This window comes from Alligator mississippiensis, chromosome 2 (genome assembly GCF_030867095.1).
Source record: "Alligator mississippiensis isolate rAllMis1 chromosome 2, rAllMis1, whole genome shotgun sequence".
In the NCBI taxonomy this organism is placed as follows: Eukaryota; Metazoa; Chordata; order Crocodylia; family Alligatoridae; genus Alligator; species Alligator mississippiensis.
Genome location: NC_081825.1, coordinates 236275871 through 236300039, shown reverse-complemented (window position 1 = coordinate 236300039; position 24169 = coordinate 236275871). Strand labels below are relative to the sequence as shown.

Sequence of the window (24169 nt, the reverse complement as noted above, 5' to 3'; positions counted from 1 at the left end):
GTCCAGCTACAGCTGTCCTGTGCCTGCCCCCTGCCCCTTGCTTTGTGGCACTGAGCAGCCTTGATATGATGGTGCCCCTCATTTCCAAGCCACAGCCCCCACAGCCCTGTCAGCGTAACCCACAACCTTCTGCCTTGCCACCGTCAGCTCTGCCAGCATGACCTGCAGGCAGAGCTGGCTTTGGAGGTGGGCAGCAAAGGCAACTGCCCAGGACACTGAGATTGTGGGAGAGGTGTCATGGCACCTGGGCGGGAGTGGAGGAAGAGGCAATGAGCCAGGGATGCCCGTCATTCCCAACCCACAGCCTCCTGCCAGAGTGGGCCTCCAGCTGCCCCCCAGTATATGGGGAAGGGAGGCTGTATGTGTGGGGTGTGGGAGCAGCTAATCATAGACAATGCCAGAAGCAACGTATTGGGGGGGCATGAGGAAGCATGTGCCTCCCCAGATTTCTGCACCCAGGGCACCACCTATGCACCACCACAGTGGGGGCATACCACCTCACCTTGGCGGCCATGACAGTGTGGCTGGTGTAGGGCTGGCAATGGTGTTGGCAACAAGTCTCGCTGCCCTGCTCTGCCCTTCCGCACCAGGCCCTACCTGCTGGGCCACGGAGGCAGCTCCTGCCAGCCAGGCTGCAGCCCTGCTGGGTCCCTGCTATGGGCTCAGAAATCTGTTGGGGGGGCACATATGCGTTGTCTCTGTCACCTGACCTCTCTCCAAGAGTGCGTGCAGAAGCAGAGTGCTGCTCCCTACCAGGACGAGCCACCTGCGGCTCCGTCCCACTCTCCAGTCGGGCTCTGCAACTATCCATTCCCACCTTAGCCCCAGGCCCAAGGCACTGTGTGTTGTCCTGGCTGTGCAGCGCCCCAGCCACCAACCGTGCCCCATTCCCTCCCTCACCATGTGGGCTTGGCGTGAGCTACTGTCTCAACCTCCTGACAAGTTATGCACCCCTCCACATGTCTGTGGTGCTCCCTCCCCCCATATAGATTTACCCTCGGGCAGCTGCGAGAGCTGTTCTTCAACATGGTGCCTGGGGCTGTATTGCTGGCCACGTGCACGTTTGTGCACACATGCATGTAGTGCTCCTGCCTCTGATTGCCCTCCTCCCACTCCTCTCAGCCTTAAGCAGCCCCTTGCAGGCTGGAGCTCTGCCAGCCTGCGAGGGAGAACTCACAGTTTCCTACGTTTTTGTTCCTTAAAATGGGAAAATCCTAATTTTTCCAAAGCAAATGGAAAAACCTGTGTCCCTGCTCATAACCAGGGATCTTGGTTTTTGCTGTTAAAAATCCAAAATTCTCTGATTAACCGACGCCCCGATCTACCGTTTTCCATGATTAAAGTGAAACGTCACTGTATGTATGCATCAGTTCAACACAATGTTTTATTGATATAGTTACCATTTTAAAACAGTTTGGAAGCCTACCAGTGCCTCAGTTGTTACAAGAAAATACATTCTAAATACCTATATATTTTGGCGTTTGATTTTTGTTTTTTTATCATAGAAAATCAGAGTTCCCCCTGCCCTTCGCTCACCAGGATGTGGGCTTAGCTAAGGCTGTCTTCCCCCTTATGCTTTGTGGTGCAAGCAGACTGGACAGTCAGGTGCCCCTCACTCCCAATCCACTGCCCCTGCCTACCCCCCACTCGCTCCCTCCTGGCAGCAGCTCCCCCACACCAGAACACAGATCTCACTCCAGCTTTGTGGCACTGAGCAGCCCAACATGCCAGCGCCATGCCCCTGCCTATGCCATTGCCCTTCACTCCCAAGCCACAGCCCCACAAGCCCTGTCAGTGCTCCTCACTCCTGACCCACAGCACCCCAGGGCACCCTTGAAAGGCTCTCAAATCACCCCAGAGTGCTGCAGCACCCTGGTTGAGAATCACCAATCTAGTCCCTTCTGCTCAGAATGGCTCTATGTTATGTGGTGAAAAGTGATGGAGCATATTGCCTAGATGGAAACAAAAACTGGTCTTTGTATTGACACAGCCAGATTCTCCAGCCAAGACCTGCCTCCTGGCCAGAAGAAGATGGGTCTACCCAGACCCATGGTAATCTTTCAACTGATGTCAGCGACCATGGGCTCAGTACTGTAGTCTTTATTCAAGCTTCTTGCTGACATCTGCAAACATTTGTCTAAATAAGGACTTTGTGATGGAGTCCTTGTGCAGCCTCATTCAGCCAGCCCCAGTCATCAGGAAAATACTTACCCTGGTTTCCACCTTTCATTCTCATTTCCTCAGTGACTAAAACAAAGCATGTCTAGTGGTGTGATCCAGTGGTCACAGGGCTGGTCCAGTCTACTGATGCAACTTATTTATTTTCATGGGAGTCTCCATTAAAAAAAATACCAGACCAGGTATGTTGCAAATTATCTTTTAATTGCCATGGTCTTGATTCTGCTTGTTTTGTTTTAACATGTACTTTGCATACCTTGTAGTCAAAGTACTGTTCAGCTCTCCAAAATCATGGACTGGTGAGCTTCACAAGAATACCATCAACTGCTAGATAAATAAGTAACTCTGAGAGAAGGATTTATGATTTGGGGGGGGTTGGGGGTTTTTTGTTTTTTTTTTTTTTTAACTGAATCAAGGACATGTTTTTGGATTTAAATCTTCCTTCAAATGCGAATGTTCAAAAACCAGACTGGAACCAGAACAGAACTAAAGCAAAGCTCCATAACCTATTTATGTTTTCCAGAGGAAGTGAAAGGAGAGAAGAGGGAGAGACATGTTTAAAATGTCATAATTTAGGGGTTTTCAAGCTTTTTAGATGCATGGCCTCCCTGGATAGACTCGAGGCATTTATTGGAAAATGCCAGCTCTTAGTTTTCACTCTGTTTTCAGACTGCAGGAAAGTAATGGAGCAGTGTCTCTGTTGCAGAGACAACTGAAAGACCACACTACAATTTTCTATTTAAAATCTCCAGGTGTATCTTGCACCTCTATTTGTAAACCTCTCTGTTCACCCCATGGCATCCTTGAGAGGACCTCTAGGCACCCCTGGGTGTGCCCTGCTGAGAATAATGGGCTTAGTTCCTGGTATGCCAGGGTGTCACAGGTCCAGTGAGGGAGTGGGCACCCAGTGCACAACCCTAGAGGCCCTTCCACTGGAGGATCTGAGGGTCACACAGATGCAGGGGGCTGAATGACACCCCCTGCCCCCCCCATGGGCTGAGGCCACCTGTGGAGATGCAGGGAGGGCTGCTGGTGTCTTCTAGCTCTCAGCCCCATGCCTCACACCCCCCACCCCTCTCCTGACACTCGGGAGCATTTCCACGCTGGGTCTGCGGGCAGTGCTCACTGCTGCCTTGCTTGTCCTCCCCTGCTAGGAAGCCTCAAGCAACTTCTGCACCTGGTGCCCTCAACCATCGCCATGCCTTGAATCTGTTGTGCTAGTCAGGCAGATGCCAGCCTCCTGCCACAGCAACGCAGCCTGTTGGACAAACCAGCAGCCACGAGGAGCTGAGCTGAGGCAGGAGACGGCAGTGGAGCCTGGCAGGCATCCCTGCACTTTGCGCCATTGGTGGGGGAATCTGGAAAGGCAGGTCCTGGCATACAGGCACTGCCCCCCGTACCTGGTGGAGCTTCAGCTGACTCGGGAGATCAGAGCCTGTAGATGGGGTGTTGGCTTCAGTGGGCGGGGAGGCTGCGAAGCAGCAGATCCCAGTGCTTGATGGTCCCTTCCTGTTTATTTGCAGTGGCTTTTGAACCCTCCTGCTTGGCACAGCAGGACCAGCGGACAGAGTGGGATGGCTGGGTATGGGCCCTGGGGTAATGCTGCAGCTGGACTGCAGCGGCAGGTACCCCTGTGCATCGCCACCCCATGCTTGCCCGCTCTCTCCTGCCACACTTTGGTCGCTAGAATGCTGAGCAGCACGCTGCCACCACCCCAATCTCAGGCTTCGAGTCCTGCACCCGAAAGCAAAAGGAACTGGGAGGGCACTGGGAGGCATTGCCGAAGTCCCAGCCTGGAGGAGGAGGCTGTACTTCCAATTGTGCGTCCCCCCCCAAAAGCAACTGCTTGCAAGCTGGAACTCTGCCAGCCTACAAGGGGAAACCCATGGTTTCCTGCTTCAAAGGGAAAATGCACGTTTTTCCACATTTTCCACACTAAATGGAAACCCCCCCCCCCCCGCTCATAGCTACCCCAATTATGAATGTCATCATTGTCACAACCCAAAGTTGTGAGTTTTTTGTTTGTGTGTGCTTCAGCACTGCTAAATTATGTTCCCGCTAAATTGCAGCTTCCTTGCACGGTGGAGTTCTCTGCTGCAGAAGAGAACTCCGGTGCAACGGGGAATTTCCCGCCAATTTGTAGCTTTCTTTGCAGGGTGCATTTCTTTTGCATCTCAGAAATGCACGGTGCAAAGGAGTTCCCGCCATTTGTAGGAAGATTCGTGCCACGTTATTGGCTGATTCTAATATATCCACACGTGGCGGCTAGCAATTGGCTTGCTAGCCGTATAAAGAGCTTGAGTGGTTTCCGCCCAAGTTGGAGGACTCCACGAACATCAGGAGAGAAATCACTTAGAGAGCATGAAGATCTCTAAGCGGTGCGGATCCTCACGGACCCAACGCATTTCTTAAGCAGGCAACAGAGGTCTAAACAGCCTCTGGCCTCTCCCCGTCGCCGAGCGCAATCCTAGATGTATCCCTTTCCTATATACTCAAGATTCGAACCCACGGAGCTTTAATAACTCCGGGGCCAGAGAGCCGAACCAAACTCACGGAACTTCGACAACTCCGTGGGAGAGAAATTGCCGAACTCGCGGAGCCTTAACAACTCTGGGGCCAAAGAACCGAACTTGTCGTAGTCCTCCAACGAGGATTTAAGCGGAGCTGCACCTGGGAAACTGTCCAGCCTACACTGCGACCATCTTGGGTGTAAGTAAATAATCTTTAAATCAACCATTACACCTCTGTAACTAATTCTAGCCCGTGCGTGACTTGCCGCCGCACGGTCCTCTCCGGCCCCGCGTGCCCGGGCTGCTGGCCACAGCCTGTGTGCCCAGACGGGCCCAGCTTGACCCCGGCCCGCACAATCATGACTAAAATATTTGAATTGGTGGTATAGCTGTGACTTAAAGGGGTTATATTTACTTAATTTTCTACTCTGTACCCCCCCCAACACCCCCCCCCCAGTCTTTTGCTATATGAATAGCTTATTTTATGAGGTCAAGCAGCAATTTGGCCACTTCCATTTTGTTGTATTTCCTTGGACTTTCTTCCCCTCTTTTTTTAGTTCTTTCTGTCATTCTTGGCTTGAATTTGCTTACTGAAGTCTTTTTAGTTTGAAATGTCTTAATTTAAAAATCTCATTTTAAATAACATTGGATAAGTTTTATTCTCTTAGTAAGAGCAAGACTTGAACAGCACCTTGCTCATTTTAAGATCAGAAATGTAGTGTAGTCTGCACAAAACAGCTTAAATCACAATGTGATTTGGCAATGTGCTGTTCATTTTAGGACTTTTTATAGTGCTATTAATTGCTCTTTGAAATTGTTAAGTCAACTTGAAGTCTAGCATGTTGAGGTGCTCATTAGCACTTTTTTCCACATTCGAGAATGCCCTGGATTCTTCAGCAACCTGTGGAAACTGCATTACATTAAAAACAATAAAGGAAAGGTTAATCATCCAATCTGACAGTGCCTGAAGACTTGCACAACTTAACTGCAGTAAAATTGCTTCATTTTAATACATGCGAGTGCTATATATAACCCTTACCTATTAAAGGAGTAAATTACCATTTTACCACTTACTGATGTCAGTGATAAAAAATATCCATTTCTACTAAGAGAGCAGCAAATAAATGCATTTAAAGGTTGAAGCACTTGTAATTAAATGAGAAAATAGTGTTAAGGCTTTGCAAGAGAGCTTAAAAGCGACTAAAATGTGTATTCATTTAACTATGGAAACAGCAGTTGTCACTGTTTGCCCATTCTACAAAAATAATCCCTCAGCTTCATATCTGACACATTTGGTCTACAGCAATGACACTCAATCTTTTGGCCCCGCATGCCTGATCTAACGCGCAAGGTTGCATTCTCCACCCACAGGGCTCCCCACGGGTCTGGACATTTGGCAGTAGCAGAGTGGTGATTTAATGCTGCCACTGTTCTTGCACCACCAAATTTTAGGACCTGTGGGGAGCTCTGTGGGCTGGATGACAGCTCCAAGAGCTGGGGGTTGAGCACCCCTGGTCATTCAGCCTCAGACTACTTTAAATTTGCTTGTCCAGATAAAATTTGTTATATAAGACACGGGACATTAAAAATGTGTTACTCAGTTTGAAATTTTTCTACAGTGTGGTCTGTGTATTGTTTTTTTTTTCTTTTTTACAGCCAAACTATAAAGAGGTTGAAACCTTTGGAAATGTTTGTTTGGCTGGTCTCTATTTTTAGTGTGTAGAGCCAAGTCTGAAGAATGACTGTCCCCTCCCCACTCCCCCCAAATTATATTTTTTGTTTTATTTTTGTTTTGGTTTTTCATTTAAAAAAAAAAAACACAAGGTATTTTATTGTTTTGCCTTTTAGCTTTGCGTCTTGTTTTTATGCTTTCTTTATTACCAGGAAGACTAGAAAGGTACCATATTTTCTCGCCAGAATATAATATGCCCCTTTTTTTGAAATGCAGAATACAGAAGAAGAACCTTTCCTTATAGTAAGCAACTGAGTAGCAGCAGCTAGGTAGTGAAACTCATTGCACTGCTCCCTGTGCATCACTTCAGATTTTATTTTTGGTTTCACCCATAAGCAGCAGAATCTGCTCTTACTGTATTTCTCACATATAATCCTCAGTCAAAATTCCAGAAGCTGTTTTTGGGGGGAGGTCTGTTGTGAGGAAAATATACCATATTTACTTGAATATAAGATGAGGATTTTTCCCCCTAATCAGCATGAGGGAAAAAGCCCCTCATCTTATATTTGCATGCAGGAAAACCTCCTCATTTAAATATATTGTCTGTCATTAAACTGCTGCCAGAAGCAGCATGTACTCAGTAATGGAAACCAACTGTGAAGTTGATTTGAATGCAGCCTACACTGAGCATGTCTGTCAAACAAATGGCCCATATTGGGTACATGTACTGATGGGAACCTACCACAAGGATAGCTTAGTGCAACCCATCTGAATAAGATATAGTTACCATTGTGCTCAATTGACCTCAGTGCCAACTCTTTTTGAAATGGCTATAAAAGCACAAAAATCTGTTTTACAGATATTGTCAAAAGTTTGTGATAGGCAAACAAACATTCAGATGTGATGAAATTTTGAGGCATAAATCTTATAAGAGATGTAAATTTTACAAATGTTGGTCAATTAATAACTGAGCTGAAGAAGAGCACAGGACTTCTGCCTTGTGCTTTTAGCTCTAAGACTCTTTTTGCCTTTTATGTATGACTGGTGCTCAAGGTTTTGGCTCTGCGGACCAAATGATGTTGGGCTGGTTTGCAGGCTGGATCAAGCAGTGAGTGCCCAGATTGGGTCCCAGGGCGCTGCACTGTCGCTGCCTGGCTGGGATCAGGCTCTGGATCACCGTACTGCTCCCACTTGGCCCCTATAAGCCAGGATTGGGTCTGCGGCCCTGTGCTGCCCTTGCACACCTAACCTGGTGTGCAGGTTATTGGCTGCAGGACTCTACATGAGTCCATGGGGAGCCCTATTGGCAAGACGACGTGGTGCTGGGGGACAGATCTGGGCTAGGGGTTGAGCACCCCTGTTCTATGAAGTTCTAGTTTCCAGTCTGGATTTTTAGATCCCTATTCATAACATTTTTTAGTTTCATTTTAGTGCCTCATAGCTTATCCAAATATTAAACTTTTAAATGGTAATATTTAAGAAGATAGTACTCCAGTTTTTGAGAAAATAAGGGCCAAACTGTGATGGGGAAAGATTTTCACGGGAGAAATCATGGTAAAATAGTAGCATGTTTCTCACTATGCTAAGAAGTTCCACAGTGTAAAATATCTCGGTGTTCTTAGTTGACCCAGGATGCTGTATTGAGCAGCTCTTTGTTATCACTCGTAAATTGAAGTATACCAAGGAAGTAACAAAGCTGTTACTATAGATTAAACATGGTGGGAGACTGCATACCAGCAGATGCTTACACCGAAGATGTAAGAGCTTCAGCATGAAATTCCGAGAACTGACAGTATAAATCATTGAGAATAAATACAGCCCCCTTGACTGAATAGGCTTGGCAGAAAAGAATTTGGTGCACGAGCTTTCTCTTGCTCTAGCTACAGTTGTTTAGCTTGAGAGTTGAGCTAATTCAATATTTGGTGGTGGCAGGGAGGGAAATGCTAGGGATTTAAGATGCTGACTGAGCTGTGCAACCATTTCAGTTATGACTTGAAGCATGTTTGCTATTTCAGCCCTGGGCATTTTGTCAAGGAGAATTTTAGACGTGCTGGGGTGATGTGCTTAACTGAGAGGGCAATGGAGGACTTTACCCCAAAGCCTTTCATGGTAGCGTCCTGACTGCCTTTCCCGAGCATTCCTGTCTCTGACTTCCCCCAGATTTATCTGATGAGCAACAGCAAGTTATGTAGGTTTAATTGTCTTGGCCCATTTTGACTTCTCCCACCAACTGCTGTAGAACAGCTACCATGTCCCACAGACATGGTATATATTTGAAGACGTTAATATTTGAAAATGTATATTTGAAAATGTAAATGTAGCAAGATTATTGAAAGAAGTGTGCTTCAGTGGTAGTCTTGGCAGTGTTGTTCTGTCTTGTTATGTGTAATAAAAGCCCTAATATTCTGTTTCCACTGGACTCTGTAAGGATTTTAGCTTCCTATAAAAGCGTTGTTGGTAAAATCCTGATGTAAAGGTTAAATCTCCCATTGAGTACCTTAAGGCTGAAAGTTGCTGATAGTGTGGTGTTATTAATTTTCTGTCTTTGGTTGCCCTGGAAGTTAAGTGGGAATATATTCAATATTGCACACTTAGTATTTGCATTGCAGTACTGGAAAAATTCCAGCTTTCTGCAGAGGTTTTAGAAGCTGTGATCTTTGAAACAATGGCCACCTTTCATCAATTACTTTGTTCCTTACTGTCCCACACAGTCTCTCATCCTGTGAAGATTTTGGTCTGAAGGAGAAAAGTACCAGTTTGTACAAATGCATACTAAGCTTTCGTACCCAGTGCTGTTTTTCAGTTCCTGAAAGTTTTCTTTGGCTTCAATGGAGCAGTGTTCTTGGTTACATAGTACAATAGGTGTGCATGGAGTTTTTTGCTGATAAGTGACAAGTCCCTGCCAGTGGGCTTTGCGATTTAAGTGAATTTCTCCTTCCTTTTGTGTCTCACAGAAGGGCTGTTTTCGGGGACAATGAAGGATTGTGCAGAGAACTGTAGGGCTCTTGTGTAGGCCCTTTAAATTTGGTTCTAACTCAATATATTGCTGCCGTGTTGCCAACATAGGATTCATTGAAGTTGCCTTTCATTCAGTGCTGAATTTGGTAGATTAACTTTTACCTCAAGCTTTAAAGAGCAAGCTGCGTCTTTAACCTGATTAGTAGTTGGAGATTTTCAGTCAAAACCTGAAACAGAGGAGTCTAGAACGATGGTGAGCTTCATTAGCAAGCGTATCTGACATTGCATATGTACGCAGCAATGCTGACTCTTTCCTCTCAGATTTGGACTCGTTTTTTTTCAGTCTTCGGTTTCTTAGAGACTAAGAATCATAAATATGTTTGTCGAGTGTCTGAGGGCAATATACAGGCTTTATGACTCCATAGTAGTTTAATCAGCTGAAATGTAAAGAAACTTGTAACACTGGTTAAATTATATAACACTGGTTAAGTATATGGACCCTCTTTTCTGTTCAAAGAGAATACCACATTTTAATTACACAGGGAAAGAAATAAGAAAAAATTGTGATGAATGAATTGGTTGAACCTGCTGCTGTTTGACTGGGAAATGTTTTCAGCAAGGCTGAGGTAACAGGGCAGGGCCATGCTGGGTACATCAAATGTTATTTACAAACAAAAATAAATCCTTTTAAAGAAGATTGCTGATTCTGTAGAGATCAACAGAAACTGCAGAAAGAATTGCAGTGTTCATGTAATTTTAAGTCATTAGGCTGCTAACTTCTAGCATCTGCCAGAATGGTGTGGTGGGAAGAATACACTTAATGTCTTTCACCCAGAAGTCTCAAAGTGCAAGTGTAGACAAAGTACCTTCTGTCCCCAGCGTATTAGAAGTAAGCCACAGCTGTGTGACTTCTTTTATAATTCAGAGCTGATTGATGTCCAGTGCAGTCTGGCTTGTGCTCTTCTGCTGTGGGTAGATGCACTTGATAGAGAATAATGTCTCATTCATTGGGCGTGGAAGTGCCTTTGAAAACTGCTGCTGAAATTCATGCTTATAGCAGCAGAGACAGAGCTCGAGGTTTTCTTTCTTTCTTTCTTTCTTTCTTTCTTTCTTTCTTTCTTTCTTTCTTTCTTTCTTTCTTTCTTTCTTTCTTTCTTTCTTTCTTTCTTTCTTTCTTTCTTTCTTTCTTTCTTTCTTTCTTTCTTTCTTTCTTTCTTTCTTTCTTTCTTTCTTTTTTTTATTTTTATTTTTTTTTAAGTCTTGCTGAAAATTAGAACATCTTGCATTGAATGGAGGCTTGGCCATATATTAAACCTTGGGCAGTCTGTTGTGGGTTGTGACGTGAAATACAGACGCATACTACACTCTCCAACTAAAAGCTTAATGGAGAAGGAAAGATCTCACCCATGTATCCAGAAAAGCCAACAAAGAAGCGTGGTTGCAATACTGGCAGCTCAAGCATTTAAAAAATAAGTCATGAGTAAGAATCCAGAACTCATGCAGGTATCATTAAAAGCACTTAAATGTTCGTTCTTTTATTTGCTCTCTGCTTTGAGTCTCTAAAACGGGGTGGACAGTTATTTTGGCTGGAGGGCTGCTGAACAAGCTTTGACGAGCTGTCAAGGGCCACAGGGGTAGCTCTGTCCCTTGACAGGTGTCCTGCCCCCTGGTCACCATCTTGGGACCGGAAGTCCCCACCCCCGACCTTTGCCATTGGAAGTCCCTCCCCTCAGCCCGGAAGTACTCCATTTGGGAAGGGGGGTTCCCATCTTGGAACGGGAAAAAAGATTATATACTAAAAATCAAGCATCCACAAGAACATGTTTAATTTTACTGTGGGGGCGGGGGGGATTGTCCTGATTTGGGCGTTTGTTGTGTATATAGAGGTGATTGCATAATAGCTCAAACTGAAGCCTCACTTATATTGTGGGGGTGTGGGTAGGTTTGGGGTTTGTGTGGGGCTGTGGGCAGATATGTAGGGGTATATGTGGAGATGTGTGGGTGGGTATGGGGTCTGTGGGGGTGTGGAGGGGGGGTGGCTGAGTGTGTGGGGTATGGGTGCAAGTGTGTGGTGGGATGTAGGCACGTAGCAGTGAGCAGGGCTCCCCCAGAGGCGTGTGGGGTGTGTGTGGTGGGGGTTGTTGGGAGTATGGGGGAGGGTGTGGGTGGATGCGGTGTTTGGGAGGTGTGTGATCATGTGAGGGGGAGGGTGTGTTTGGGCTTGTGGGGGAGGCTTTGTGGGTATGGTGGGGTGTGCAGGGGACCCCTGCACACTCCTCTAAGCTGGCCAGCACCTGCCCATGTGCCCCGCGGCACTTCCCTGCCACTGCCAGCAGCACACAGCCCGCCCCATGCCTGCTCCAGACTCGCCCCAGCAGGAGTGGATCAGCTGGGATCCACGCTGCACAACCCCGACCCCCACGCCTGCTCTGGACTCACCTGCTTAGGCTAAACAGTGGTGTGCAAAGCAGCCCCTCCCCTTCACCGCTGCCTGGCACTCCCTGCTACAGCTGCCTAGAGCCTGTATCTGGGTTGTCCTGTGGCTCCTCTGCGTTGCCACCGATGCCAGATGCAGCAGCAACAGCAGCAGAGCCACAGGGCAGCCCAGCATGGGCTCCAGGCAGCTGTAGCACGGAGCACCAGGCAGTGGTGAGGGGAAGGGGCCGCTTTTCACCCACACGGAGCAAACAGTTTCTGTCCAGCCGGTGGTGGTGGTGGTGCTGCTGCTGCTGTTGAGTGTGAACAGGCAAGTCCAGAGCAGGTGTGGGGTCGGGGCTGTGCAGCACAGGTCTCCACTGGTACCACGGGGCTGGGGCTAGCAGCAGTGGCAGATAGAAGAAGCTGCCGCCACCTGGTCTGCCTAGACAGGCAGTGCCTGGAGCCACCCCCGCCCAACTGCATGCTCAAGGGGCAGCAGGATGCACCTCAGCAGGACAGTGCCTGGACCAGGCGGGAATGAGGGACCCACTGCAGGCCAGACAAAGCCCCTGTGTGGGCCAGATGTGGCCTGCAGGCTTTGTTTTGCCCACCTGTGCCCCAAGATGTACTTGGGTCATATTGTTCAAGGTGTTCCCCAACTATGAGGGTTGGCAACTTTTTTCTGAGATCTTCACAATACAAGTGCCTTCAGGACCTCTAGATTTTTAGAACACCAAATATCAAGGGTTGACAGCACTGCTTAGGACATTTGGATATTAAGAGCTTGTTAAATCCTCATTTTAATTATATCTAGAGTATGGTATTTTGACACAGCAAGCATGTGGAACTTCTCAATACAATTTCATCTAGGGCCAGTCTTCAATTGAAATTTAAAATATTGAATTCCCCAGAGTTGAATGTGTTTTATTGTAGCTGCCTGCTTAATGACTTGTATTCCTTACAGCATTTTTTTTCAGTGCCCAGCTCCTATCTTGTTATGCAAAAATACAAGTGACTTCAAAGAAAGCATTTAATAATCTATTTTAAGTGGGGCAGAATTATTCATTTGAAAGAGTAATCTAACTATGGGCCATGGCATCGCAGAGCTAACAATATTAGGGTATGTTTATGCCTATCCCTCACTCTGTGCCTGACTGTTCAGACTGTAAACTCTCTGGCTCTGGGATTGCTCGCCACTGTAAAGAGTTTAGTGGATTGGATCCCCATTCTTGATTTGGTCCATCGACATTTTGTATGAAGCATGACTAATAACATCAGACAACACAGCATTCTTGTATCCTCTACTAATTAATCAAATTATTTCCTTTTTTTTTTTCAGTTCAGATGTACTGCTTTCAAACCTTTTGGCTTTGGCTACTGGAATGCACTTAGCCTCCCTTTCATATTTGGGGGAGCTGCTTATACTCCTATTGCTGTGGCAGTGTTAAGTCCTTTAAAGTACTCTGCTTTACTGTTGGTGGAAGAATCTTTTGAAATGGTTTGAGTTTAATAGATGTCTGCCTACTGTGTGTTGGATCATCTCAAAAGCATAATCCAGTATGGGTCTGGCACAGACGCCCACTTAAAACATCTGACTCCTGTTTTGCGCACGTTGTCTAGCAGTACCCGGACAACATTTTTCTGGCTCATTTGTACTGCTAATGTCCAGCATCCCACTTGGACTGGAATGATCTGTGGATTACTCACTTTTTAAGTATATGAATATTCAAAGAGGCTGCCACAAATTCTTTTTTTTCTTCTCTGCAGTACTTGGGCCATGTGGAAGTGGATGAGTCCAGAGGAATGCATATCTGTGAAGATGCTGTGAAGAGATTGAAATCTGTATGTATGGTTGTTTCATCAAGATGTTAGCTGGTGGGCTGTGCATGTTATACCAAATGTTGCTGTTCCTGCAGTTATGTTTCAGTTTTCAGACTGCACTTTTGACCTTAGGTTAAGAAAACAGTTGGCTTATTTAAAAGAACACTGCATATGATTACAGAGGCACATGCTAATCTGGAGATGAGAGAGGGAGAGTTCAAAAACAAAAAAAACCCCATTTATCCTACTTGTAGTAGCTAGAAGGTTGCAAAGAACTTATAGAGAAGGATGGGAGGTGCTGTGATGTTCCAGAGAATTAGTGTCACAAGAGATTTTATTTAACGCCTGTTAGCTAAATATAAGGAAAGATCTCTCCCTCTTGAGTCTGCCACTGAAGCAGGCAACTGAATTTATTCTTTTACACGCAGCATTAATTGTTGGTGTTTGGGCTGCTTTTCCTATGCAGCTTAGAACAGTAGCATTGCTGTATGCATGCTAAGCTTGCGTCTGCTCCAAGTGGCCTGATTCTGGTGTCAGTATGATGGGCTGCTCTTAGTTTGGCTTCTGTGAATGTTTGTTCCTGAAAACCGCACTCGTTTAAAATGCTTTTGACTCCTGTAGCTCAATTTTAGGACATTTTATCATCTGTTTCCTGTAGTTACTGCCACAAAATCCTGCAGAAATAATAAGCTCCAAATAGTTGGTGGCCCATTTATCAAGGAATCAGGGGCTTCAAAGATCTTAAAGCCAGCAGAAGGAAGAATAATGAAATAATTCATTAGGGAAACAATCTTAAGCATGATGGATACCGAACTACAGTTCTTGTTCTTTCTTGTTCTTTCTCCTTTACTCCGTAGCTGTATAAACTCTTCAGTGATGAAGGTGGCCCTTCTATTTAGTATTGCTGCAAAATTAGTTTTGCAAGCATCTTTGTTGCAACTTCTGCAAACTTAAGTCTGCCACCAGACCTCATTATTATTGTTATTGATGTTGTCACATTTACTGCTTGTTATAATAGCAGATTTCATGGGTTCTGACTAAATCCTTTGTTTCCTTCTCTGTTTAGCACAGAAGATTATAGATTTTTTTTTCCTCATGTGCTTTCAAGTTTCTGAATTGACTTCAGTGCTTTGATTTAAAGACTGAGTCTTTTAATTGTTGTCTTCCTCAACCAATCTGTAGCAACATGTTTTACAGCTCCACTTCATCCGCTTTTATTTAGTATAACAGTGAGTGGTTCTCACTGTTGGTAGCAGGCAACAGATAATGAGCCACTATGTCCTTTTGTTGGATTTAGTTTTCTGTGTAGCTAAATGTCAAGTGTAGAGACTGACAGCATTATCAACTTGCATCCATTTTTCTCTTGTCCTGATCTTTGTAGGTCTTTAAACTGCCCTCCTCACTGCAGTATCAAAGCACCTTCCATTGGTATGTTAAGTAACATGGCTAACATCTGTCATGTAGTTTGTTCTTGCTCTTATTCTCTCCTTAAGAGGGGGAACTATCTAGAGTGGAATATTTCTTCTATGTTAGATTTTTTTTTTTTTAAACCTGACTCTCACAGGCCATTTAAGCGTAGTTAAATCAATAAATAATGAAACATTTAAAAGTGCTTTAAGCTTAAGGCGTAGTTGCTTTGCATTCCAAGTAAGTCCAGAGATGTGATACTGATTTGCTTGAACTATCATTTCAAACTTCAAATTTCAAAAGTTATTTGAAAATGAACAAAATAATAATTTTGTTCATTTCAAAATGAACAAAAGTTAAAGGCTTGTGTTGCCTGTAGGCAACGCGAGATATTAGGATCATAGGAAAATGGGGCTGGAAGGGACTTCATGAGGTTATCTGTCTAATGTACTCTTGAAAATTTCCAGGGATGGAAATTCTACTGCTCTTCTGTAGCCTGTTCCTATGCTTGACTATCTTTTTAGTCAAAGTTCTTCCTAACTCTAACCTAAATTTCCTCTGGTGCAACTTGAGGCCATTGCTCTTAGTCCTGTCCCATATGGTCATAGAGAAAAGCCCATCTCCATCCTCTTTATAGCCACCCTTCAGGTATTTGATGACTGTTATCAGATCCCCTCCAGTCTTCTCTTCTTTTCTTTCTGTACTTATTTCAAGGGATACTGTTTTTCTCAAATCCATGTCTTTGGAAGTGCTATGGAGAGACTCTAGCAATACACTTTGAGCATTGAGCTACATCTCCTCAAATTGATGAGTTGCTTAAAGAATAATGTAAAGCTGGAATTTCTCATTTTTTGAGAAACAATTAAATGTCTTCCTCCCTTTCGGAAGCTTCTACAGCATGCTTAGTGGAAGTCTGCCCTGACTTCTAGGGTTTTTTGTTGCCACCTGCTGCTTGAATGTGGCATAATTTAATTTTGACTGATCATTGCATCCTCCATGTCAGGTGTGGCCCTTCATTTTAGCACCACACCTCTGAGGAACCAGTTTGGCTATTTAAAAGGGGCGGGGGAGAAGGGAAAGTCTGAACCTCGTGGAACTCAGCTAACCCAAATAGCTGTGTTGGCCTTTGAACAAGAGTGAGCTCCTTAATTTTGTTTTAAGTTTCAAATACATGAAGAACATGTCAGGAATTTAGATTCCCAGTATAGAGTACAGGATATATTCTGGAGGAATGATGCACCCCATTCAAAACAATACGCTTGAGCTATGAACCCGAACCACTCTGTTGTCTCTGTGTTGAGGAAATGCACTTTACCGCTCATGGAATTATGCATGTAGTTTTATTCTATGAGCAGTCATCAAGATGCAATGAATCCAGAAAAAAAATCCCAAGACTGCAACAGCATTGTTTGCTTCCTGCTAAGGCTGTGTGATAACTAGTTTAAAATACATTTTCATTTACTGATTTGTCAATAGAATTCTTCCCTAACTAATGTATCCTATTAGTACAAGTTAAGGCTTTTTTGAATTACAACTTAAAATGAACAGTAGCGAGAGGTCCTTACAATTGTCATCCTGTTACTTTTAACAACATTTTATTTTGTGTTGTGTGAACAATGGGGCTTACACTTTTCCATTGGTATAGCTACATTACTAAATGGAGTTAAATTGCACATCTGGTAGGTCCTCGCACTCATGCTATACACAGCATTTTTCTAAAAGTGCATTATTAACTAGAAATATCTAGTGCAGATTGCAAAAGGAATAACTTCACATGGGTTTTGCAAACCTGCCATATGTGTATTTGACTCCTATACAAGAAGGCAATACAAAGGCAAGAGTGTACTCTCTATTGTCTCATGTCATCTGTTCTGGTTTTGAATTGGCTTCATTGTGTACTACCCATTTCTAACTTGCCATTTTTTGTTTTTAAATGATGCATTTGTTTTTAATATATGTTCTTGTTTTAGCAGGTAAAAGAAACAATTTAATTTTTTAAACGTGTTAGTTATCTCTATACTATATTAACTTAGTGCTGTTTAAAACCTGTTTTGCATGATATCTTTTCCCATTTAACTTTTTTCTTGGTATTAAAAAAACATTCTTTCATGCTTAACAAGTGCTTTGCACAGAGCAGAATTAACTGTCACCTAAAAATAAGGTTGCTTCTGGTGAAATCCTTCTAGCTTTCGCTGTATCTTTTTAAAAGGTGATTGTTACTAGTGTAGCACAATAGAGATCACTCAACTTGGCAGCAGCAACCAGGCTCTACTGATTATATGCAGAGTACTGTGATGAATTTATTAGTTCCCCTGCGTGTATTCGGTATATCCTGTCCAAATACGTGACGAGTCGTCTTTTTAAGAATCTAAGTTTAAAATCTTTCTTCGGACAAAACACTGTATGAGAACCTCTCCAAATTTTAAAGGATTTACGTATGTGCAAGCTATACGTTATATAACTAGGCATAAAAAGATTTTGGGCTCTGGTATAAAGCAGCAAGACAAAACAATATGAAACAACCAGGAAATGCAAAGGTAAAATTGGCACTCCCTTCTTAACATCGAATTTCCGGCTTTTTGTTGGCTTGTGGCAAGCTTCATTTAAATATGTAATTGTGCTAGTCCATGTTTGAGATTTAAACTTTGAGATTGCTAAACATATGCATTTTAAACGCAGAATTATTTAATTATCAATAGATTGGTATATGCAGTTCATTTACTCTTTAGTGAGGTAGAAGATAAGATTTCTCTTGCCTCAGATGCATAGGACTAGACTCCTGGTTAATGTGATAACATTATCTCAGGGAGCCATCCTGAATAAAGTAGTCTTGCATTGAGAGAGATGACCTTGATTTATTTAACAGTTCTTTCATATCCAACTTGAATCCTGTGATTTTTATCGTCTAGAATGTCACCGGTATAAAAAATTTGGGACGATAGCAAAAGCCAGCCTTGTGCTCAGTAACAGCCTGCCACCCAATATTGAACAGACAATTTAATGCCCTATAAACATGGGCTAATCCAAATGTCTGAAGCGCCAGTTCAAATTGAGCTGACTTCAGATGTATTGAAGTTCAGTCTCTTTACACCACCAGCAGCAAAGTGTAATCAATAAAACAGGAATGTATTGAATTGCATGCAAGTGTGTTTGATGCTTGCATGCCATCCAATGAACTTGTCTGTTTGTGTGTTTATTTTGGGGAGGGGAGTAGGTGAAAATCAGGTCCATGCTGGACAAGCGTACAATACTTTTGACTTCAGTTCTTGCACTGAATTGCTCTCCTTTCTGAAAACGCTTTACCAGGGTTATATAGTCCTGCAGATCTGCAGATGTTGTTCCTCTTGTGTAAAGTGGCATATTTGAAGAGTTTCAAAGGGAAGGTTGGGGAAAGACTTCCACTTAAAAGTGGGTAGGTAAAGTACAGGTAAATTTGAGTTTCTTGGAATTCTAGGTAGTAGCATGAGGAAGCAGGAAAGTGAGGGAAAGATGGGAGCTCAAATGGACCTACATTATGAGCCAGTTGCTAAACTTGTGTTACTGGTGATTTAAAAAAAAAACCCAACAACCAAATCTGTTCAATTTGAGAGAGAAATTTCTAAGCATCTGAAAAATGCTCAATTTTAAGAAACAGTGATAGCCCTTGTATTTTAGATAAGGCAATCAGGGAAGTGCACTGAGAGACACCTCCAGGAGAAGCTTCAGTTTTGAGCAACCTATTACAGCTGAGTTGAAATTCTCAAAAGTAACTTAAAATGCAAATGGAGCCCCCAAATTGTCTTTTTCTATAGTTAACACTTTGTGCTGTTCCGACAGTTTCAGAGACTTCTCTGGATTACGGAACACTTCTGTCTTGAGAGTCACTGATTTAATGTGAAACAAACTTAGCTGATTCCTTAAAATTAGAAATTTAAATTTCACAGGGCTGTTATATCACAGACTTTAAATAAACACTATGTCTGCTGCCAAGTTTGGTTTATAACCTTACTAAAGAGAACTAAACAGGGAGATGGAAAACAAAGTAACCTCTTTGCATGAAATTGGGGCTGAGGTTCTCTTCTTCCCACCAATTTCAGGGCAGTATCATGGTAGAGATCCATGTAATGCTTCTTTATCTGCATTTTCATGGGATTTTTCACATTTGCTTGTTGCATCCTCTCTGGATAACTCTAAACACCCCTTGCTTTCCCTCCAATCCCCCAACTCTTGTGTGTGCTTATTGGTTTGAAACCCTGGGACATTTTAGCTACCAACAGTAATAGCGCTCGACTTGTCCCCCTGTTCCTCCAGGAAAGGAAGTTCTTCAAAGGCTTCTTTGGAAAAGTAAGTTTAATGCCTTATTTGTGCTTGCACTATAAGGAGTTACATCCCTGGTATAGCATTGTCGTAGGTCAGTGCGTTTATTATAAAACCCCAGAAATCTGTGTTAAAATGTTTTCACCCAAGACTGACTCAGGAATAGGTTTGCCAAGCGAAGAATGCAGAGAAAAAGCAGCCTGTAATTAAAGTCTAGTGGTAGACCAGTTGATCTTAGGCAGTGTCCAAGTGGTGTGACCTCATTTGACAAAGCCACAGGACTAGATTGTAATACTGTTAAATATTTGAAATTCCCTTCTGATTCCTGAAGTTAGCTGTGGCCTAGGTCACATAAAGCAGAACTGATGTAGTAGGTATATACCTACGTCTTAACCATTGCAACAGTGACATACCCCTGGGCTAAATCTATAGTGTGTGTTTGGAGTGGGAAGGGAGAACACTTTATCTATTATACCTGTATCCTAGGCAGCAGAGATGTACAAAGATTAAACCAAAATTTTACTTATAATCCAAATTGTTAGGCAAAACATACAAGATTCTCCTTGAATATACTGTATCAGCATTTGATTAATTGCTGTCTTGTGTGCATACACATTTTTAGGATTAAAAATGTATATCTCAATCTCCAAAATTGCTTCCTTTTTAGTTAATCAACCATTTCCTTCCTTCACCATGAAAATGTCAGCTGTGTTTAAAATCTTTTAAACAGTTTAACTTTGCTTCCACTTACAAATGACAAAATGGTTTTAAAATACATTATGCAGTGTACTTATGGTTCATAGACATGTTGATGATTTGGATGTAAAATCCTTTCTTCCCCTTTGCTGCTTTAAGTGGGGGAGGGAAGTTCTTTACAGCAGATAATGCTCTGTTCAGAAGTTTGTTCAGCCTTGCTTAAAGAGCATGCAGAATTTCAGTTGCCATTTTCTTTTCTTTGAGAACCTGTTACAGTACGTGCCAAAGCAGAACATTACGTCTGTATCCAGGATTTTTCTAATAAGCTGGGAGGAAACACATTCTCCTGTGACGAGTATGAGTAGCGAAGGGAGAAGCTGTGACCTATTTAAAGCCCGCATGCCATATGTGGGAGATGTCACACAGAACAGATATGATTTGATTGTTAACAAGAAAAAACCCCAAAAGCTTAGGGAAGGCCTTGCATAAAAACAGAGCCTGCAAAGCTTTGAGTGAAAATTTGTACTGCTTGCATAATTTGTAATGACAAATGTTTCTTACCAAGTTTTGTTAGACCTTGGTAAAACAGCAGACTTAATGGACTGAATGAGATGTACATTTTTTCTTTTGAATGTTGATGTAATATCTGAGGTCATATTTATTAAGTACTACAGACTGAATAAAGGACTATTTTAACATAATTAAATTCAGCACCTCTTTGTAAAGTAATAGCATCTACCTTCTGCCAGGAAAGAGGCTACTTTGCAGTAAGATAATTCAAGCATTAACTCTTACAGTGACTTCTCTACATGGCAGTACTTTTCCTGGTTTTCTGAGCCTTCTCTTCATTTTATTACAATATTTAGCCAGAAAGATAATTGACTTGCTTCCCCTTCAGCTGGCTAAGTTCTTTCAATCACCATTTAGAACATTTTTCTAATGACCCATAGAAATACTACCCCACACATTGGTATATTACCAATGCCTACAGTAGAACATAGGTCAAACCTGAATTTATTGCAAATCTATTTAGGGGAGGGGGGAATCAGTTTTTTATACATTAAGGCACGGCTTTCACTGGGCATATCTGTGAAATATTGATATGCACTTGGATATCTTATCTGGATATTTTCCACTGATCTGTTTCCACTGGAACTAATTCAGACATTCCAAACCTCCAAGGAAGTTTAGTTTTTAAAACTGTCACTATATTACAAAATATTCCAAGTTTTCTTTTCCCTCTTTACTGAAGGAGGGAGGGCTGGGGCAAAGTTTAATTTTGCCTGATTTTGCCTGAGGTAAAATCACTTCTTGACCACTGATATGATTTAACCTCTTTCATCCCCTCCTTCCCCCCTTATTTTTCAGGACATTACATGGGAACTTCTGTGTCCTGCAATAAGAATTTCAGATTAGGAGTCAGGGTTTTAAAATGTAATTACATAAAGCACAAAATACTCTCTTAAATGTTTTTCTTTACTTTGAATTTGTGAGCTCTGCCACTCCTGGCTGAGTCGCCTGCCTATGGATGGAAAGATATAATGAAACTTACCTAGGGTAGAGTTGTAATTGGACGGTGGTTCATCATATGCACCTCACCAAGTACATCTGGGTAACATGTGCATATCTGTGTTTTGTATGCAGTTCAGACTTCAGAGTCCATACAGCCCTAAGATGAATGGCAGCCATCTGTGTCTTAAAGTAAAAGAATAGCTCTCGGGTAGAGCTAATTGGCTGATGATGTTCAAAACTTTATCTTGAAAGGGCTAGAAGCTTGGCTGCAAATGGAAATCTTGTATTCTACAGAACTGAATCTGTCATAGTAGGAAAAAAATGCACAAGCATGCAACATTTGTTTTTTCAAGTTATTAATGTCATGTCTTATGAACAGAACCTGACTCAAACCTGACATCTTAATGGACTATTTGAACTCTGTGACTAGCACTGTTATTTAGGAAAAGTTAATTTACAATTCAGTTTACTGCATTTTGCTGCTGTTTGTTGATGCCTGCTTCTTCTGATGTATTGATGGTAACCCACTGGTCAGTGAGTGATATATCCATCTCTGTGCCCAATCCATATAAATCTATTACACCTCTCTGCTTCAAATTCTGGCTCATTAGCATCAGTCTCATGTGTAGAAAGTGTTGAAGGCTTTTTGAAAACTTGGTGTATATCGCTGGTGGAAGAATATGCTTCCTTCGCTAACACTGGAACAGTATGATCTCAACCTGCGCATTGTGCCCATTTGTCACAGATACTTTCAGTACTGCATTGATTAACCTTATCAGGTCTCTGGCATAACTACTGTATATTGTTTGATGAATTAGACATCTTCTGTCATGATGGAGTCTACAGTTCGTCAACAGTATCTTAGCAAGTCCTAATACTACCTATACAATGGATGTAGCATAAGTTCAGGCACACTTATTTCCATTCTAACCATTAGCATAATCATCTCATTTTGCTTCTCTGATTATGGGAGTTATTTGCGCTTATCAAGCTGATGTAGGCTACATCTGTGAAGCATTTTCTTTGCATACATAGTTCAGAACTTCAAGCCAAACTGGTAAGGATAATGCAAGGATTCAACAGATGGAGGAGTTGTAGAAGGTCCCTTGGGCTCATAGGAAGAAAAAAGGAGAAAAATCAGCTGTTTTCTGCAAGATCTGGATGTGTACAAAAAAGATGTCACAGGGCTGCCAATTGAGAGACTACAAAGGACACACACATGAACACAGGATTCCCTTACTAAAGTCTTGTAGAAATCGTATTGTCCACCTGATTCTTGACCAGGTGGTAAAATAAGACTGCAAGAAATGTAAGACTTTTTCAGCACAACAATATGAAAAACAACAAAACATTATACATCTTGAACCATAATGCTGCAGGCTTTGTCGCTTCATGAATTTGGAACATAAACTGCAGGAACCAAAACTAGAATTGTGTGAATGTTATGGCTTTGCATCCAGTGTAAGTAAAAAAAAAAAAAAAAAAATGGAACCAGATAGAAGTACGCAGCACCCACATTCTGTTAACTTCCAGCTGAGCAACAGATGTGACTTCCATGGCTTCATTAAATGTAGTTTTATATAAATAGTAGACTAACAGACGAGGGCCTACCTTGCCTGGCTTCCAGGATGGCTACAGGAAGTAAATGGCTGCATCTCTTCCTAAAGACCCCACACCACCACTAGCTCTCATGCATTTTGATTCTTCAGTATTTTTCAGACACTGTTCCTTGAAATTTCTGGGATTGAACTTGGTTTACCATTTGGAGAAAGTTCCATTAGTCTAATTTGTAATTTTTAATGGACCCTTAATCACCCAGACTGTTTTTCTGGATTTTTAAAATACTGTCTAAAATAAATTAAGAAGACTATGGATCGTTTAAAGGGAAACTGCCACTCGTTTTTAAAAATGACAAAACAGTCTACATAAAGCGTGCGCTAACTGCTGGTAGGAGCACGTGACCCATTGTGTGGATAACTCGGATGGCTTTCTAAAGCAAGAATTTAGAAATCACTATTTATACATTGCAGTGTTTTGTAGTTGACTAATAGCAATCTTAAATATATTTTTGATTCCAGACTTTTCCCAGTCTATTTTTGGTTTAATGCAGTGAAGTAAGATGGAAGCTGTCTAGCATGAGCAGTCTCAAACTGTGTTTCTCTTGTATAGCTTTCTTCTGTAAACTACTATTTTTTTATTAAAAAAACCCAAACCATTCCTTACAATGTAGTTCCTTCCACATCGCCTTCATTTTTTTTCCTAAACCCTCTGGATATCTTCCTATGCATCTCATTGCTGCTTCAGAAATTAAGGACAGACAGTTACTGTTGCAGTAAACTGCAGGCTCCTTTTTCACGCTGTTGTCTTCTGATAGTGAAACCAATGTGGCGTTGCAAGAAACTTATCACTCTGGCACATCCAGTAAAATATTCCATCCATATACTAATTCTAAGGGCAGTGTGCTGTAAATGGATGTTCAGTGACCTAAATCCAGATGCACCATGGACTACTTCAGCTTTGCTCTATTGCTTGATTTATAAAGATAACCAGCTTGTTATGATCTATGATGAACCATTTTAAAACATCCCAGTTCTCACACAAGGCCATCAGAGTTCGCCCACTCATCCACCTGTCTATAGCCCTGCAGTGGTCGGGTTGCAATACCCACAGTTCTACAGGAAGAAAAATTATTGGGAACTGT

General features: G+C 42.6%; 1 protein-coding gene across 4 annotated transcripts in view; it reads left to right on the top strand.

Moving 5' to 3' along the window:
• Positions 1–24169, top strand: part of NUMB (NUMB endocytic adaptor protein) — a 128495-nt gene that overhangs the window by 88308 nt on the left and 16018 nt on the right. For 2 of the 4 annotated variants that reach the window (XM_019496526.2, XM_019496523.2), the window contains exons 3-4: positions 13504–13578; positions 19255–19287. In XM_019496526.2, coding sequence (XP_019352071.1) covers positions 13504–13578; positions 19255–19287 — 108 coding nt within the window. The remainder of the gene's footprint in view (positions 1–13503; positions 13579–19254; positions 19288–24169) is intronic. The other 2 variants (XM_019496527.2, XM_019496524.2) reach the window with 1 other exon arrangement.